General features: G+C 45.4%; 1 protein-coding gene across 2 annotated transcripts in view; it reads right to left on the bottom strand.

The window, feature by feature from the left end:
- Lyn (LYN proto-oncogene, Src family tyrosine kinase) overlaps positions 1-19,566 on the bottom strand; it is a 108,982-nt gene that overhangs the window by 34,897 nt on the left and 54,519 nt on the right. For both annotated transcript variants that reach the window (XM_026786829.1, XM_013351939.2), the window contains exons 2-8: positions 19,373-19,509; positions 15,838-15,883; positions 15,038-15,143; positions 12,532-12,630; positions 12,304-12,407; positions 11,193-11,342; positions 9,310-9,462 (exon numbers count right to left, since the gene is read on the bottom strand). In XM_026786829.1, coding sequence (XP_026642630.1) covers positions 9,310-9,462; positions 11,193-11,342; positions 12,304-12,407; positions 12,532-12,630; positions 15,038-15,143; positions 15,838-15,883; positions 19,373-19,504 — 790 coding nt within the window. In that variant the 5' untranslated portion in view covers positions 19,505-19,509. The remainder of the gene's footprint in view (positions 1-9,309; positions 9,463-11,192; positions 11,343-12,303; positions 12,408-12,531; positions 12,631-15,037; positions 15,144-15,837; positions 15,884-19,372; positions 19,510-19,566) is intronic.

Raw genomic sequence — 19,566 nt, 5'->3', positions numbered from 1 at the left:
CACACACACACACACACACACACACACACTCACACACACACACACACACACATGTGCACACACAAAGCGGGGGTGGGGCAAGAGAATGAGAATATTCTCCACGCTTATACTACTGACAAACCACGAGTATCTTGCATCTATAATTCCTACAAACCAGCTAAGTGGCCTAGCAGTAAAGGCATGGGTGCACATTTCCAAAAAGAGACATTCCAGTGACTCAGATGTACAAAAGAAACTCAATTGTATTAGTAATCAGAGAAATGCAAAAGAGGCTATGAGGGGAAACCCGCCCTGTTGACCCAAGTCAAAAAGAACGATGATAACTGTAGATAAACGCTGGTGTGGGGGACGGGGACACAGTGGCAGCTCCCTCAGGCCCTTTCCTGTGCTTTTCTTTTGAGCCCCATTGAACACCAGTGGCAAAGCTTCGTGATTACATCCCAAGAGGCCCAGGCAAGATGATGACAGTAGTGTCCTTCGGAGCGACCACGCAGCCTGTGCTGCACTGGGGCCGTGCTGAAGGTACAAGTCTACCGTTCAAGAAAGTGTGCATTGTATATTCCTAAGGGCAAGTGAAACTGGGACCCATTGACAGAATTAATAGAGCAAAGATTCATGAATAGTCTTCCTTATATAATCCATAGGGGACTGGCCCACCTACACCTTCCACAGGGGACTGGTCTAACTATATCATCCATAGCAACTGGACCACCTACACCACCAATGGGGTATTGGTCCAGTTATACCATCCATAGGGGACTGGATCAGTTACACCATCCATAGGGGACTGGACCAGCTACACCATCCATAGGGGACTGGACCAGCTACACCATCCATGGGGGACTGGTCCACTTAAATCATAAATAGGGGACTGGTCTCCCTAAATCATATATAGGGGATTGGTCCACCTACATCATCCACAGGGGACTGGTCTATTTAAATCATCCAGGTTCTGGCTATTACAAACAATGCTGCTATGAACATAGTTGAGCATCCTACTGCGCATACTGGCTTTGGGGGAGCCTAGGCAGTTTGGATGCTCAACTTGCTGAACCTGGATGGAGGTGGGCGGTCCTTGGACTTCCCACAGGTCGGGGAACCCTGATTGCTCTTCAAGCTGACGAGGGAGAGGGACTTGATCGGGGGAGGGGGAGGGAGGGGGGAGGCGGGAGCGGGGAGGGGGCAGAAATCCTTAATAAATAAATAAAATTTAAAAAAAAATGTAAAAAAAAATAAATAAAAAATAAAAAAAAAATCATCCATAGGGTGTTGGGACCAATTGGAGTCCTGGCCTTCAGCTGCTCTTCCCTGCTAGAGCCTTCTAATTGAAGTGACTAAAAGCTGTGCCTTGCCTAGAGAATCAGAGGGTGGGATTTTCACCTGTTGGCCATTGACTGCTGGGTATTTAAGCCTCCACACGATGCTATTAAAGAGGGTCTTTGTACCAGTGAGTGGAGGTCCGTGTGTCTGTATGTCTTTGTGTGTGTTTTCTCAACTTCCAGCCCCTTGCCCAAAGCTTGCGAACTGGATTCTAGCGAATTGTGTGCGGTAATAGGGGTCTAACTATATCATCCATAGGGGATTGGCCCACCCACACATCCATAGGGGACTGAACCACATACACCATCCACAGGAGACTGGCCTACCTAAATCATTCACAGGGGACTGGTCTAACTATACCATCCACAGGGGACTGGTCCACACACATGATTCATAGGGTGTTGGTTCAGAACCCTGGAGCATACCAAAAATCCAAGGATGCCTATTGTGCAAAATGGCACAGTATTTGCATCTAACCTGTGCATGTTCTCATGGATATGTTTAATTACCTCCAGATAACTTGATAGTAAAATGCAAATGCTATGGGCATAGTTGTTAGACTGGATTGTTTATGTACAAAGAAAAGAATATGTACTTGTTCAGCGTAAGTGCAGCACCCTCCCCAAATATTTTCCATCCAAGATGGGTTGACTCCACAGACATGAAGGCCTGACTGCACCGTGTGACCCAAAAAATCCATTCCTCCTAGAAAAATCCATGCATGCTTGCATCACAGAACCACAGAGCACAGTGTTCACAGTAGCCACAACCTGGAACAAACTCCGATTCTCACCAGTCAATGTTGATACGAATGGATAAAACTCTATAGGCTTTTCATATACATTCAAACAGCACTATATAGCAACAAAGATGCATGAAATGTTATGACATCCCTAAACATGGATGAATTAATTTAAGATGCCTAATAAAAGGGGCAAAACATAAGAAACTGCATTCAGCACGACCCATCTGTAAATGCAGACAAAGCTGGATTATATTGTTTGGTTCATGCTGTACTCTATATAACAGTAGCCAGACTTCGGGCCCCTAGCTCCACCTGCAGCACCATGGGAAGAAGGTCAGAACAGCAGCTGTCCCTGGGGCAGGCAAGGCTGTGATTGTGAAGGGACAAGAGGACTGTGGGGTCTGACAGTTTCCTCTGTGGGACTCTGTCATTACTCGTGACTATCCCCGCAGTAGCTTTTCTGGGGACTTGCACATGGCACCTAGAATCAAAGTTAAAGAACAAGCCACTCCCCCTCATCATCATGAAAACAATGGAGCCTGGAAATGTTTACATCCTTTGAAATGATGAAAATCTGCTTCCAGAGGCAGGGCAAGAGTCATCAGGAAATGATGCGGCTGCTAAAGACACTGGAGAGAAGGAATTCGGAATCAACAGCAAGCAAACAGCTCCAGACGAGCAGCAGATGCCCCAAAAAACAATCATTTGAGGGTTCCATTAACCTAGTCACAGAAATTTGTGTTGCTGTCATGGATAGATTTAAAAAAAAAAAATCAGGTAATAAAGGACTCCTCGTGGAGTGACACTTTGTCACAGGCAAAGAAAACAACAGCTTGAGGGAGTTCCAGTTCTAGCCATGGCAGGCTTGCTAAGAGATACACTTACCATGGGACAGAGAGCTGCTTAAAAAGAAACCAAAAAAGTAGATTATTTGTTTGAGAAGCAGGCGGTGATAAGTTTTAACTAAGATGCCTCTAAATAAAACTAAAAATGTATCAGGGTGCGAGATGGCTCCCCAGTTAAGAGCACTGGCTGCTCTTGCAGAGGCCTGAGTTCAGCTATCAACACCCACATGGTCGCTCACAACCACCTATAACTCCAATTCCAGGGGATAGAAGCTTTTTTATGGTATGCACATAGTGAACTTACATACATGTAGGCAAACACTCATAAACAAAAAATAAAGGCAAATCAACCTTAAAAACACAAACAAACAACAAAACAGTTGGTTGGTGGTGTGCACATCTTTAATACCAGCCCTTGGGAAGCAGGGGCAGGCAGATCTCAGTGATCTTCTGGTCTACAGAGCAAGTTCCTGAACAACCAAGCCTACACAGAGAAACCCTGTCTCAAAACAACAACAACCCCCCCCCCCAATACAAAACAAAGCAATACAAAGGCAGCTGGTGGTGGTGGCACAGTCTTTGATCCCAGCACTTGAGAGGCAGAGGCAAGTGGATCTCTTCTGTGAGTTTGAAGCCACCTTGGTCTACAGAGTTTCAGGACAGCCAGGGCTACACAGAGACCTTGTCTCGAAAACCAAAGACTATATATCAAGCAAAACTTCAAACAAAGCTTCCCTGAGACTATGCTGTCAGTAGAAACTTCCTCCTTGTCCTCACTGTCCAGTTAGATCTCTGGAATATTAACAATACGCAACACGCAGAGGAAATAAGACACCAAGGCAGGAGCAACGGGGTCACACGAACACGAGGAAACAGCTTGAGGCAGAGACACCTTTCTCTTTCATCCCCATAGTGGTCTTCCTGCACAGGGTAGGTCACAGCTGACAATCTCTTCCTCGTGTTTCATACCCTTGTGGAAAACCAGCTCACACATTCCTTGAGGATTAAAAATTGAATTCTGGGACGGTGATGGAGGTGAGGTGAGGAGGGGAGGGGGTGCTAAATAGTTAGCACCGGCTGCTCTTCCAGAGGACCTGGGTTCCGTTCTCAGCGTTCATACAGCCGCTCACAACCATCTCAGCTCCTGTTCTGGGGATCCAAAGCCCTCTTCTGATCTTCCTACGTACCAGGCACACTCATAAACATTCATACACATAAACAACAAAGAATAAACCTCAAAGCAATAACAACAACAACAATAACCAAAAACAAACCCAAACAACTAAATCCGGGCTTTACAGTCAGCCTAGCAGCGCACACAGGAGTGAGGCAGCCCCCCCAACCCAGACTGCTGCCTAGTCGGTACCACTAGCTTGATACCCGCTGCTAGTTTTCTTTTGGCTTTGCTCCCAGAGCCCCCTGCTGAAGTTTAGCAGGAAGAAATCTGCCAGGAGCCAGAGAGATTCCTGACCAGCAGCCAAACTCGGACTTCAGCATGACTTAAAACAAGTAGGCTTCCCGGTGGCTCCTAGCACCCCGGAGGGCTAGGACTGAGATGGATAGGTCAGCCTGGGCTCCTAGTGAGTTCTGGACAAGCCAAGATACATAGCAAAACTCCGTCTCACAGACGAATGAGTGAATGAATGAATGGAACTATTAATGCCACTATCTTAGTAGTGATATTTTACTAGAATTCTGTGAGATATTACTATGGGAGTGGAAAGTGGTACCTGGAAGCTCACTGTATTGTCAGCTTTGTTGAAAGAGAACTCACGGGTCACACTATTTGTCCATTTCAAGCATACAATACATCATAGTTGGGCCGTTGTCACGATAAACAATTGGAAACACTCCCATTAAGCCCCAGTGAGATCACATAGTCTTTAGTGGCACTAATTTAGTCTCAGTAGCTTTGCCAGTAGCTCCTCCCAAGGGCATCCACGCCATGGTGTGCACCAGCTCCTCATTCCCGTTATCACCAGTTTCTACTCTAGAGATATAACAGGTTTTGCTTATACATTAATTTCTTGGTGAAAGTTCAGGTTGCTTATACTTTCGTTTTTGAGACAGTTTTGCTTTGTAGCCCAGACTGGCTTCAAAGTTAAAGTCCTCTGCTTCCTTCTCATGACTGCGGGGATTCTAGACCACTTGCCCAAACATTTCTCATTTCTGTTCAGGCTTTTGGGAGGCATGAGTGAAAACTGTTCCCTCCCTCCCTCTTTTCTCCTTCCTATCCTCCCTTCCTTTCATGTAAAATTGAACTTGTTTCTTAAGTACATTGCTATTTTACTTTGGCATTTCTTTTTAAATTTTATTTTGAGTCTAAGTTTTTTTCCTGTATGTCTGTCTGTACTTGAGTCATGGTTGATGCCCAACGAGGCCAGTACAAGGCATCAGATCCCCTGGAACTGGGGTTCCTGACAGCTAAGAGCTGCTGTGGGATGCTAGCGATTGAATCCAAGTCCTCTAGAAGAGCAGACAATGACCTTTACCCTCTGAGCCCCATCTGTGTTCTTTCTTATAATCCCACATGCATGCCAATGACCTAAAAAAAAAATGTTAAAAAAACAAAAACAAAAAAGAAACACGCCCTGGTAATTCTGTCCTCTATAGTTTTTTCACAGTGCTGTAGGATTGTGTGTATATATCATTAGGTATGTAATACTTTGCTGCATTGCTTCTCTCAATCAGGACCCAGTCCTACTAGACAGGGTCTGTTACAACCCAACTTCTGACAACTCATCCTGACTATCTCTTTTGAAGGATTCAATAATGATTTTTGAGACAGGGTCATGCTATGTATCACCAGCCTAGAAATCACTATGTAGACCAGATCAGCCTTGAACTCCTGATTCAAGAGATCTGCCTGCTCCTGCCTCTCAGGGGCTGGGATTAAAGGAGTGCGCCACCACACCTGCCAACTAAAGAGGAAACTGGAACGGACCTGAGTGCACGTTTCTCTAGCTGAGACACAGAAATGCCCAGTGTGCACATGAGAAGACGCGCTCAACATTGCTCATCTACACGGAAATGCAAATCAAAACCACAGGCCTCACCTCCCTTAGAACACTACCACAGGAACCTATCAAAGCTCGTGGAACAAAAGACAGCTAGCAGCGGATGGACATTTGGGACCTGGACCCTGGCACACTGTCAGTGGGGATGTAAATCGATGCTTCCACTTCAAGGTTTCCAAAGTATGGAAATGTTAAAACTTTACAAGTCAGGGCATCATAGAAGCCACCAGCTGGGGGCTAGAGATGGCTCACTGGTTAAGTGTACCCGCTGCTCCTTCAGAGGACCTGAGTTCGGTTCCTCAGCACCCGCAGTGGATGGGTCACTACCACCTGTAACTCCAGAGGCTGACACCCTCTCCTCCCTCCACAGGCAGCCACACGCGTGTGCATAACACCTTCCACCGCAGCCACGCACGCATAGACGTAAATAAAATACCAATCTTCGAACAAACAAACAAACGAGATCCAGCAGATGCATCCCTGAAGGTGACGTCACGCTGGATCACGGCATCATTGTCCACTGTAGGCAAAGCATGGGAGCAAGCCCAAGTGCCACCGGGTGAATCCCGCGCTGTGGACTATGCATTCGAGGGCACATTGTTCCTTGTTAGGGTAGAAACATGACTTGAGGCAAGGCAGCTCTCGTCAGGTCTGCCCTGACACCTGTGCTACCCAGAGCAGATGGGCCTTTCTAACCCTTGTAGGCATCGCAGCAACCACGACAGCCTTTTAGATAGTATGAATCGAAATGTAAGCCCCAAACACACAATCCACCTAAGGCACAAATTGGATTTGAGAGCACTCAGTTTGCCAGTGGGCGTAGATATCCCTCAGCATCTAGTTCTAAGCCTTGATTCTTTTGTTGTTGTTTTGTTTTGTTTTTTTGTTCCACAGCTGAACCTGAGGAGGATGGAAGGAAACTCTAAACTTTGGGGAGAATGAGTCCTGTCCAGGAAAAGCACAGTACAGCTGAACTGCCCTACAGTCTTCTCGAGGACAGATGTCAATCCCTCAGCCACCAAATACGCACAGGAAAACAGAATTGCATTCCTTTCACATTGGCTTTAAGGTTAAAACTGAGAAAGTCTATGAAAATACAGTTTTGAGATTATGTACGTCTATGAGGTCACTGTAGCTGGTCCCAGGCTTGCTGCTGTTCTCTTTGATTTAAGGGAACCCACCAAATATTTCTGTGGGGCCTCATGATTCTCTTTTGTATTTAATATGTAATCTGCCAGTAGATGTTTCCAAACTGTAGGGAAGAACTTTTCCTTTAATGGCTTTAGTGCAACCTGACAGTAACAAGAACACAGCACTGATGCCTGGGTGCCACACCCAACAGACAGGTGAGCCACACTACAGGACGCCTGGGAACAAATCCAAATCTAGGGGCACGCGACAAGACCATGGCCCTGTGTTTTTATAGGATATGCATCTCGTAAAGGATGAAGCTAAGACACAGGGATTTTCCATAGTAAGGGAGTTGAAGATGTATTAAATGCAATTATGTGTTCCCAGGCATTGAAAAACCGTCAAAAGGATGCTGGTGCATCCGTAGGGGGCGTAGGTGCCAAGGTTAGGAGCAAAGAGTCAGCACAGGCGAGTACTCTAAGTGCCTTAACAACAAAATGTGCGCATGCGTTCATACACAAGAGCGCGCATGCGTTCACACACCACGAGAGCGAACAGGGAAGAATTAGCGTGAGTGTTACACAGCGTACATTCAACATTCTTGTCCTGTTCTGTGACTCTGGAAAGACAAATACATACAAACACCTCAGGGAGGAAAAAGGAAGATGGCAAGACTTTTTAAAAACTGGTTTTGTAGGTTCTAAAAGAGTTCAAAATAGAGTAACCTGTAAATAGCCCTAGTAAATAAGAGAAATGAAAATGTGTTCATATGATATTTTGTATATTAATGTTCTTACCAGCAGTGTACCAACAGTAAACAGGGGTGTGGATGGGTGTAATGGCTGTTGTTGGGGTGATGAAAATGCGTGCAGCTACCCTGTGTGATTGACGGCCGCTGAATTGCTCTGCTAGGAGCATTAACTTTGTTAGCTAAGGTCATGTTACTTTCTTTAAAGAGGAGGAAACAGAGCTGGTATCGCAACACAGGCAGCCGGGGTAAGAGACTAAGCTTAGAGCGAACAAGCAGGCCCAGTTCCAAAGGTTCTGAGACGGCCAACGAGGAAGGCAGAGAGCGCAACGTGACTGTAGTTTGCAGGCGCTGTGTAAATATTCCGAGTTCAGACTCACTGCAGTATCAATTAATTGCAGCAGGGTCAGTATTTGCATATTGAGGACTTCTGTCGTGAGAGTACCATTAGGCCAAAGTACACAGCGAAGAAAACAGAGCCTGGGAAAACCCCACATTCCTTCCAGGTCCCCATGCCACACTTTGTGGCTGCTGCAGGCTGGGCTCCTCCATTACTGTCACCAGGGCTGTGACATGTTCAAAGGTTAGCCGCCCCTGCTACCTAGAAATTGATTTTCTTTTCATCCACGCAAAGTTGGCACAGAATGATGCAGACGTGTGACCTCCCATGCTATCCTGGTCAAGACAAAAATCCTTATTTTTTTTTTTTTTAAAGAACCAAAAGAAAAAATGTGATATTTAGAAACCCTAAAAAAAATGTACCTTATCATAAATTAATTTACACTCCATGAAAACTTGAGAAAAATAGTCAAGAAGAATTCCCTAGGGGATGGAGAGACAGCTCATAGTTAATGTCCCTTACTGCTCTTGCAGAGGACCTGAATTCAAATCCCAGCACCCACATGGAGGCTCACAACCCTCTGTGACTCCATTACCAGGGAATCCAATGTCCTCTTCTAGCCTCTAGTGGGTGCTAGGCATAAAAGTTGTGCACATATACATATACAGGCAAAATACGCATGCAGATAAAATAAGATTTAAATTAAAAATAAATAAAAAGAATTCCCCAGAAAGCCTCTGCTCAAATCTCGATGAACTTCCTCCTGGTCTGAGAGGCACATCCTGGACTCTAAGGAAGGGCACATTAATGGTGGGACTTTAGGCGTCTTTTGTTGATGACCTCCCACGTTGAATAAATCGGGGGCTTTCTGTTAAGTGAGTGGCGGGGGGGGGGGTCCTAAGCCTGAGTGTAGCCCAGACTATGAGGATGACAGACTGATGGAGGGGAGGAGAGACCATCTGGGTAAGCACCCACGCTCCCATCCAGGAAAAGATCAAAGGAATGACCAAAACAGACAGATCCTGCAGGCCTGAATTTGGCTTGAGACCGACAGAAAAGCAAGAAATAATGTTTCTGAGCAGCACACTGCCTGGCTCAGTGGCTGGCAGAGGCTTGAGCCCTTTGCCATCCTCTCCGGAGTGGGACACTGGCTGAACACTCACCCATCCAGACTTCTCCAAACTGTCCTGCACCGAGCTTTTTCACCAACTTAATAGACTCCCGGGGGATCTCCCAGGCATCTTTATCCCACGGCTTCTGCGGTTTGGGACTGATGCATGCCTTCTCCAACCTTCTGCACAGACCGTCGGACTGCTCTACAGCGAAAGGAGGAACACACGTTAGGGGACGCGTGCAGGGCTGGTGAGACGCTCCGTCGGTAAAACAGCTACCAAGTTTAATGTCCTAGATTCAAACCTGGATTCCCCAACACATACACACAATAAACAAATGTAAGCAGAAGCAGAAGGAAGAAGAGAAAGAAAAAAAGAAAGAAAGAAGGAAAGGAAGGAAGGAAGAAACATAAGCAGTATAGTATGTAGCCATGGCAGATAGATGGGTACCAAGGTTCTCTTAAATTCCAAAATCCAGATTCTCAAGTGCCTTATATAAAGTAATGCATGCGCATACCTTATTTTAAATCATCTTTGTATTGCTTATATTACCAAATGCAATGTAAGCACCGTGTTGTAACCCTGTGTTGTTCAGAGGATGCTAACAAGACATGCTCCGTGCAGATGCCTGACTGGCTGCATCTGTAGTGCAGAACCTGTACAACGCATTCTTTCTCTTTTAGAAGTGCCGGTACAGGAAGCCTCGAACATGCTGTTATTCTTAAAAATGTCCAATGCAACACCAAATAAGTAACTTTTGAATAATCACAACTTTCAAAATGACTAGAAGACAATTTGAAACATTTTTCATCAACAAACTGCCACCATAGAGAAACAAAAGCAACAAAGACAGTGATGGACTGTTACACAAAGATGTATTCTGGTTCCTGAGTCCTCATAAGCTCAGTGGCCCATGGGCAGGAAGGTAGCTATGTTACCTGCACTCCAGCACGGGGCCACGGTACTGCAAGCCCCCAACATCTCAGCAGAAGCAAAAGTGTATTGGAATGAAAGAGGGAAGAAAGATGGTGTAAGCCCCGCCCCTTGCTCTCCATCATGCCTCTGCTCTGTGTTTCTGGGCCTCAACTAAGCCTCAAGGAGCTTTCTCATAAAGCTTCTTAGAGCAGGCAACAGGAAGCAGCCACAGCAGCTCCCATATCTGATGTCAATCACAACAGAGAGACCCAAGGCTACAGAGGTGAGCTTCACAAGACTAGAAACTGGTATTGGGCACGAGGCAAACTTGCTACTCTAAACATCCCTCAGCGTTTGGCTGTGCGCTCTTACTGTGGTCACATACCCCTTTTACATTCATGCCGTACACTCAGTGACAGAGCTGCGGCTCTCCTACTTTCAACATTTGCACACATTAAGATTAGGCACTGTGCAGAAATAATATAGACTTTCCTGCACAGGAAGGGGAGCACTGGCTGTCAAACAGCTCACAGCTGGGGGGAAGGCCACACAGTACACCTCTCACTCTGGGTGTACTGACGGCCCCGCTTACAGTGCTCAACTCAATGGTGCCCACTCAATCCCAGGACGAAAGTGTGCCTACACAACCAACCTGTGTCCACCTCCAGCCTAGCGCTCGGCGGCTTGCAACCACATAGGTTATAAAACCGGCAGACTTTGTCCAGCTGTAGGGAAATTTAAGTGACTGAGCCAATTTACTGAGGGCGACATGAAGCTGGGGTGTTCCGAAGACAAAGGCAAATGAGATGCGTCTCCAGCTTACATTTCAGTTCACGATAGGCTTATGAGAACGCATGCTCATCGGAAGTCAAGGAGTAACGACATACTGAGTCAGAGCGACCTGTAGGGCATCAGCCACCATTACTGGAAAGAAAAGTTTTCGTACAAATAGCGTCGGCCCCTCGATATCAATCATTGTAAAAACAATCTTCCTCTTTCAGCCCTCGGTGTTTACTTACTTTGGTAATGCTTAATCATGTCACTGATGCAGGGAAATGTGATCCGTGGGGAGATGTAATAGCCCCCGTTGTCCAGACTTCTAATTTTGTAGTGCTTGATAACATCGCCATGCACGGGGTCGTAATCTCTGACGGACAGAGAGAAGCTGCCTGTGGGGAAAAGTGAGGAGGAGGGCATGCTGGTGTGTCATTCAGGAGATCTACGTTATACCACACTGTGGAACATTTTGCCGTAAAGCGTACAATAAAAACTAGGTACATTTATAATGTATCATAGAAAGCCCTGCCGCCAGGTGTTGCGATATTTTAATCCAAGCACGTGGGAGGCAGAAGCAGGTGAACCTCGGCCAGTTCCGGGCTGGCCAAGGCTGCACAGTGAGACTGACTTGATAAATGACAATAACATTTGTTTGCTAGACTAGGAGTCAGCACACCATTTCCTTCTTCACTGCAGTTTTCTGGAATCATTTAGATGAATAGAAAAGTTACTTTTGAGTTTCCTCTTGACATTCAGGATTCACTTTCATAACACGGCAAACCAGGAAGTGTGCTATGGCCTGGCCGTAATTATGGCTGCGTTTCATTTATTAACATTTATCGCTTGAGTTTATTATTTGTTATCAAAATGTGAAATTTTCACTTCGGAAGGGTTTGCGCAATGGCTATGCAGGGAAAAAAGACTTCATGTACGCTCTCTCTCTCTCTTAAACACGTGAATAATAATAACAATAATAATATATTTAAAATTAATAACTTCTAAGTGTGGCTCAGGCTTTTAATCCTGGCACTCGGGAGGCAGAGGCAAGGGATCTCTGAGCTTGAGGTCACTTGGTCTACATATTGATTTGCAGGCAAGCCAGGGGCTACATAGAGAGACTCTGCCTCAAAACAGAAGAACAAAACCAAACCAAACCAGCCGTCTTATACCAGAACCTACTATACTCTTCATTTTATTCATCTTGGAATAGTTTTTAAAGCGATTCCCTGGGCTAGGGCTGTAGCTCAGGAGTAGCGCTTTTGCCTAACGTGCACAACACCCTAGGCCTCCCATCCAGGAAGAGTCCCTGAGTTCCTACACAGCCTTCTCCAAGGTCTCCCACCACTCACCCACCTTTTAAAGTCTCGCTTTCTCTGATAAGAAAAGCTCCCGCACTGTTCCCTGGTGCCAGAAGCTGCCGTTCTGCATCCTTCCTGGTTATGTCCTTGAAGAACCACCTGTGGAGATATTTTCACATTTTATAGGTGTTGTGGCAGGGAGGGAAAAAAGATGGTGAGCGGGTAAACAAGCAAAGCAATACAGCGTTCAGAAACACCAGGGTGGCTGTGTGCCAGGACTCACTCTTCCGTCTCTAAGGTGTTGACCTTGGCCACGTAGTTGCTGGGGATGAAGCCTTCTCTCTTTGTAGACAGGGACTTGGCTTTCCACCACTCCCCATGCCTGGAACAGAAACAGAAGCCATGAGCTGCGACAGCAATTGTCCTACTGGTGTTTGTTTCTCAGAGTGAGGGCAAGCGAAAGCAACCCCAGAATCCCAGAGTCCAAGGGGAAAATGTTTTCCTTCTCCTATGAGAGAATGTTTAGTGACAGAAACAAACAAACAAAGAAGCATCCTTTCAACTTAAGGGTGGATCGATAGATTCAGTGGTGCATAGGAAAGGGTTGGGGAAATGGCCCACTGTGGAGAAACCAAACAGTCTCATTTCCCCACATGGCTAAGGTGTGTTTTAAAGGATTCCTGCAGCAATCAGAGTCAAGGGAATAATGACTTAGAATTCATATATTATAAACTTGTTTGTAAAAACATCCGATTTCCCCAGAGATAGGTGCCATGAATAAAGAAAAACAACAAATATAAATCTAAACCAAACCGGGGTAACTGGGCCTCATCACCATGACACTGCGTGATATTACACTAACCCAGAGGGCGACAGGGAGGTGAAGGAGGAAGGGCCAGGCCCGGAAGCAGCTGTTGAGCTAGAGAAAGGGGTAGGGAGTGGAATTGGTCCTTGGAAACCTCTGTGTTCCTCTCCAAATGCCCCCCACACAGACCAGGCCCCGGTCTGTGAGGAAAAGGCGATTCTAACTAACTGTGAGCTGTACCTGTGAACTGTTTATCCACACAGGCAGCTTGTGCCTCCTCCACCTTCAAATTCAGTCAGCTGTACCCTGAACTTATACAGATGGAGCTTTGAGGCCGAACGCTTTTATTTCTCCATGCAGGGGTATTGAACCTAGGGCCTTGCACTTGCTAGGCAAACTTTTATGTCTATGATTTCTTCTTCCCTCTTTAAGTACAACATAAGGCTGTTTTCATAGCAATCACAACCACATGGTGGGAGACATGAGGCATCATTCAGAGGTTGTTTGATGTACTGAGGGCGGAGGGAGGGGGTAGTAGTGGACGAGCTCTCCTGGCAGTGGCCAGCTGCCTGGCAAGGGAGAACAGGTCTTCGGGGATGTGGCCACAGGTAGATGGTCCCACACTCATGCACACGTGGGCAGCACTGATGGGTTTACTCGCTTCTGAGACGGAAAGGAGGATGTGGCTGAAAGGGGTGTTCATGTGGGATGCAGGGGATACTGGAGGAAGTGAGGGGGTGAATATGATCATGTTTATTGTATATGCACATGGAATTCTCAAGAATAAATATTTTAAGATAAAGTATGTGGAGGGTGTGCTATTTTTGTGTCGAAGACAAGAACACATGGGCTTTAGTATACACCAGTGGTCCTGGAACCCATTCCTGACAGATGCTCAGAGACAATTGTACACACACACACACACACACACACACACACACACACACACTCACCACAATCCTGTGGTGTCCTGCCCACTTCCAAAGCTAAAAAGGAACAGACTGAGTGCCTTTTCAAGGTCATGCAACCGTCAGGCGGAAGGGCCACATTTACACACAAGTTCATGCTGAAACTCTGGCACAGCCCTCTGGAACCTCATCTTGCATGAGGCAGCCTCCCTCCTTCCCCCCTTTGGCAGATTGGGGTCAGGGTGCTGCTTCATGCAAATTCAGTGCGAGAAGGAAGTTAGAGGAAGTGCTCAGAGTTCCTTGTTCTCCCTCTTCACTGACCTGTGCCCTGTGGCCTGACCAGAGTCAGGCATGTGTGAGTCAACACGCATAGGTCAAGGAAACAGACCATCCACGCAGCTTCAGGGCAGAAGCACCGCAGCTGAACAGGGCTTTCCAGCATGGCTGTGGCTATGGCACCACGTCCTTAGCAAACCCTTGGAAACCACACCAACAGCCCGCAAGCCCTGTCTAAATCCAAGCAATAGAACAAAGAAAAATGGCCTTTCAAGTTTGTGTGTGCCTTCAAGAATGTACAGGTGCACTGGTGTTTGCTAGCACACATGACATGTGTACATGTGTGTACATGCCAGAGCATAGCCTCAGCTGTCGTTCTTCAGATGCTGCCAATCTTGCCAATCTCTCACAGGCCTGGAACTTGCCAGTGTTCTAGACTGGCTGGCCAGAGAGTCCTCAGGGATTCACCTGTTTCTTCCTCTCCAGTGCTGTGCCAGCATACCCAGCCTTTTCTTTTTCAAAGGTGGGTCCTGGGCACTAACTCAGATTACAGCTGAGCTATCTCCCAAACTCCACAGTGGCCATCTTAAGTAGCATGCCACACAGAACCAAACTTCTTAGGCAGTGCATTGGTGAAGAAAGAAACTAACGTCTATCCGAGTCGGGAGAAACGACAGAGGTGCCCACAGCCACACTTGAAAGGGACGTTCCTTTTGCTCTGTTCCTGCCACCTAAGGAAAGCGAAAGAGACAGCTACAAGAGCCGTGGCCAAGATGCTGCCAGGGCCTGGGCACACTTACTCCTCCAGGACTTTCATCTTTTCTCCTTTCTTGAAGGACAAGTCATCTGGGTGGATGCCATCGTAAGGGTACAAGGCTACCACAATGTCCCCTTGCTCCTCTGGATCTAAGAACAAAAGATATAAGCAGAGACCTTTCAGAACCTATCAGCATAAACACGCAGGAAGAGAGGAAACAACGGGGAGAAGGGCCATGGTACAAGGCTGTGTGCTTCCCACCTACAATAACACGAAATGCAGACTGTATGCACCAAACCAAGGGAGCTACTTTAATTCCCAAACTATGTTTAGGAAAGGATGTACCTCTGACGATGACAGCACCGTCAGGGGCCCCAAAGGCAGAAGCTACTCTAGTGTCCATCAGTGGGATGAACAAAATGTGACCCGCACATACAATAGAATAATATTCAATTAAAAAGAATTGAAGTTCTGACACACAATATATCATAGATGAACCTTGAAGACTTTCCGTTAAGTTAAATGACCCAGCCACAAGATGACCAAGGCTATATATTTCCAGCCACGTGGGCTACCTAGAGCAATCAAATTCAGAGGGAGGGTAGGCATATAATGGTGGCTGCCTGGAGCAAAAGGGAGAGGAGAACCCTGAGTGTTTAATGACAGAGTTCCACTGTGGCTCATGGAACTCTGATGGATGCGGGTGTGAGGTTCACACAGCAGTGCGGATTTCCCGCCTCTGAGCTCCACATTTAAAAAACAGTCGAAGGAGGGATATGTTTATATACATATATTTCCCACAACAGCAAACTAAAGACTAGTTATATTGTTAAGAAAACATACCTTTTGTTTGAAACCTTTGTCCTGGTAAAAGTTGAGATTCTGAAACCTACGAAAGAGTATTCGTTAGGGACAAAAAGTCACGTTCAGCCTTCTCACATGCGTGTTGTTTATCATTTTCTAACAGAGACAAGTGAGGCTCAGATTTGCAGTTGCGAAGCAGGAAAGAAGAGCTAAACAGACAAATCTTATAGGGCGATGCCGTTGCCAGCAAGGCTCAGAGCAAGGCTCCCATCTTCTGTAGGGTCCTACCTATACAGTCATTTTCAGGGCTTTTTCTGGACAGGTAGTCCTTGGTCTGGGGCAACAGACCAAGTGGGTAGGGCTTCACAAGATGGGATTAGATGCCAGCCTGCCGCGATTCTTTTTCTTGTCTTTAACAGAACTCTCATATTTGAGGTGGCAGTTTGCCCCGTGCACGGCCTGTTTCTAGACTTACAGCCCCCTCTGCAGAAGGCGAAGAAGCATTCCTTAAACTCACTGTTGGGTGAGGTCTGGGTAAAATGCACCACTTTCTGCCTAGAAAGAATTAAAGGCTGGAGGCACAAGTAGCCATGGAAACCAAACAGTAGGTAGGGCCAGCGCAGCAAAACATCACAGTGACAACTTTGAGAAGGCCTATCTCCATGTTTCCTGAACTTCTTTAAACATCTGATCAGGCCCTGTCACTAACAGAGAAACACAAGCCCAACAGAGTCAGACTTTCTTGTGTGACCCCGACTGTCTGGGGGTCAGGGACATCCCCAGTTACGACAGCAGCAGGGTGCATGGCCAGCAGATCCTGGTACAGAGGACGGGTGCAGTCCCTTCTAATCCAATCCCTTTTCAACAGGAGCACTGCCGGGGGCGTGTAAGGGCTCCTGACAGGGCCTGAACTTCAAGCCATCTCCTCTGCTTTACCTCAAGAGTCATTTCAGGGAACAGGACCAAAAGGTTTATAGGGAAATAGAAATTTCTCTGAGAGTAAGCCCATAAAATCTCCACTTCACTGGGGAAAGGACAGGAGGAGTAGGAAGTCAGGGGCCCATATTAACATTCAAGACTTAAAGACATTTTAGACTGCCGTTTTAATCACTCAGATTTGCATAATTAAGAATCACAGTCTATTTGGTACAATTTAGAGGAAGCAATTAGATGAAAAACTAAATAATCCGAAAGCAGCAAGGTGATCTGCAAATGCCAGAGAGGTGGGTTTAAAAAGACATTAAAGCCCGTCTTCATGTGAGTCCCGCTGGCTGCCTAGGCTGGCCCTGAACTCTAAAGGACTAACCGACCCTCCTAGGGATGGGGAATATAGGTCATGCTAGCTCATCCAGCCCATTCTGGACCACTTTGTAAGACCAAAGCACATATGTGTGACCCCCGTGACCTCTCTCCAGAACAGAATTTCTCTTAATAGGTTTTCCATGAGTGTTGTTGGCTTTTCATCAGTTCCCCCCTTCTCCTTTCGGAGCACTTTATAATCAATAGAGTGCGTGTATTTTTTCACATGGCTAAGGCTGAGAACCCTACTAAGGGTCATAGAATGAGGCCAAACTAAGGAGCTTTGGGAGATCATCTGTGGCCACAGAAGACCTGAACTTAAAGTTTTCTGGTAAGCATTAGGGAACTAAAAGATTTTAAACATGTTCACTATTTATTTCCAACTAACTTGTAAACTTTTTTACACAGAACATTTGTTTTTTTTTTTAAACTAGTCTTTCTTGATTTCTTAAATAAAAAACACCTGAACAAATAAACATACCAAACAGACCAAAACAAAACAAAACAAACAAAAAACCCTTGGGTTTTAAAGCACATAAAATCAATAAAAATCAACCACAAAATTATAAAATCAAATAATTAGCATTTGTTAAGGGAAATAAATAGAACTTTTAATAAGAACTTTGAATTCTACAAGAAAACTACCATGATGTCAGTGCCTTTTACTTTTCTATTAATCACATTTATTTAAGACTATAACTATATCTATCTGTACTTATGAAGTGTTTTTAAGTTGTATATTGATAGACATTCACTAATACCAAATTACTACTGTTTTAAATAATCTTATACATTTTATGTGGATACATTTCCTATACTATAACTTTTTCTATATCTTTTCAAGTTATTCTGTATCTTTTTCAAGTTTTTAATTTATTTTTATGAGTTTAGGTATTTTGCCTTCACCAGTATCTGTGCACCATGTATAGGCCTGGTGCTGGCAGATGTCAGGACAGGTGTCCTGTGTCCGGGAACTAGAGGCACAGAGGGTTGTGATCTACTATATGGACAATGGGAACGGAACTCAGGTCCTCTGGAAGAGCAACCAGTGCTCTTAACAGTCTCTCCAGCCCCTCTATATGCAGTGTTACATGATATGTAGATAAAGTGTATATCCAGAAACATCTTGTAAAATAACTCAACAGCACAACGTAGCCACCATTCATCCCCACTTCCCTTTAACTAACTTTGATTAATCAGTCTAACTGATGACAGTTAGTTCTGATAGGTTATAGATAATGGGGACGGGCTAGGCAACGGTCCTCAGCAGGACTGGACAATGACAATCTATTTCTACATAAATATGTTTCCAAGTCTCTTAAAAACATAGGTACAACCGGAGAAACAGCAAATGCTTCTGTTTTGTTCTTTGCTTCTGTTTTTGTTTTGTTAGGGTTTCACTCTAGAGCCCTGACCATCCTGGAACTTGCTGCGTGAACCAGGCTTGCTGCCTGCCTCTGCTGCCAAAGTGCTGCAGGTAGACACCACCACGCCTGGCCAAACTGTCAATAAAGCCATTTGGGCTAAATTGGAAGAAGTTGTTTTCATCTTAAATGCCAGAACAGTCTATAAAAACCAGGGTGTGGCAGGTATACAGGCATCCAGTGGAAGACTACATGCCAGGTTACAAGCTCCAAAGTAAAGCAAATTTAGCTATAGTTGTTGCAGGTTCTGAATTCCCCGAGGCTTTAAAATATGGCGTCACTTCTTTCCCAAATGCATCAGGTGACCCATCACTCATGTCAAGTACCTACTGTGGACAGCCATGTAAAGTTTGGAGACTAAGCTAGATGCACCTTTTCTTAGCCTTTTACTCAACTATCACAAATCGTGACAACCACAGTCTTTGTATTGTTTTAAATCAGTTGACAAAAAGAAAAGATAGAATAAAATGCAATGTCCCACTAGCTTGTGTTTTAGCTTCTGGTTTAAACCCAGCAAATCCTCTTGTCCCTAGAACATGGAGCTGATATCGCTAACCTGCCCTGCGGTCAAGTGGGCCTGGATCTATTCTGGGTCTTTGCAATAGGAGTATGAAAGATGCCTTTCTCTATGGTAAACATGCAACTGAAGACCTGGTTACCAACTAGTAAGTGACTTCATTATCCATAAAATCTCTACACATTCTTCAAAGGATTAAGTTATGAGGCATACAAAACTTATTTGGGGTCTATGTGAACAATATGATTTTTTTGCATGCAAGATTGCGGTTTTAATTGCACAGCCATGCTCTGATCCTGCGGTGGGATCTCTCCCCTGAGACTATTCTACTTACTGGCCTTTGCTGCTTACTGGACGTTGGATCTCTCACATAAATAGTTCGGTCAGTGTTACGTACTGGTTGAGTCTTCGAATCTACTCCATCGTCATTCAGATTGTCTTTCCTTTTTGATTTTATACATCCCATATTTCCTGTTGGAACAGAAAAGCAATGGCATTGTTTGTTTGTTTTTTTAATCAATCCAGAAT

Source organism: Microtus ochrogaster, linkage group LG5 (genome assembly GCF_000317375.1).
Source record: "Microtus ochrogaster isolate Prairie Vole_2 linkage group LG5, MicOch1.0, whole genome shotgun sequence".
Taxonomy (NCBI): Eukaryota; Metazoa; Chordata; class Mammalia; order Rodentia; family Cricetidae; genus Microtus; species Microtus ochrogaster.
Note: the sequence above shows the minus strand (reverse complement) of the source record. Positions and strands in the feature narration are given on the sequence as shown.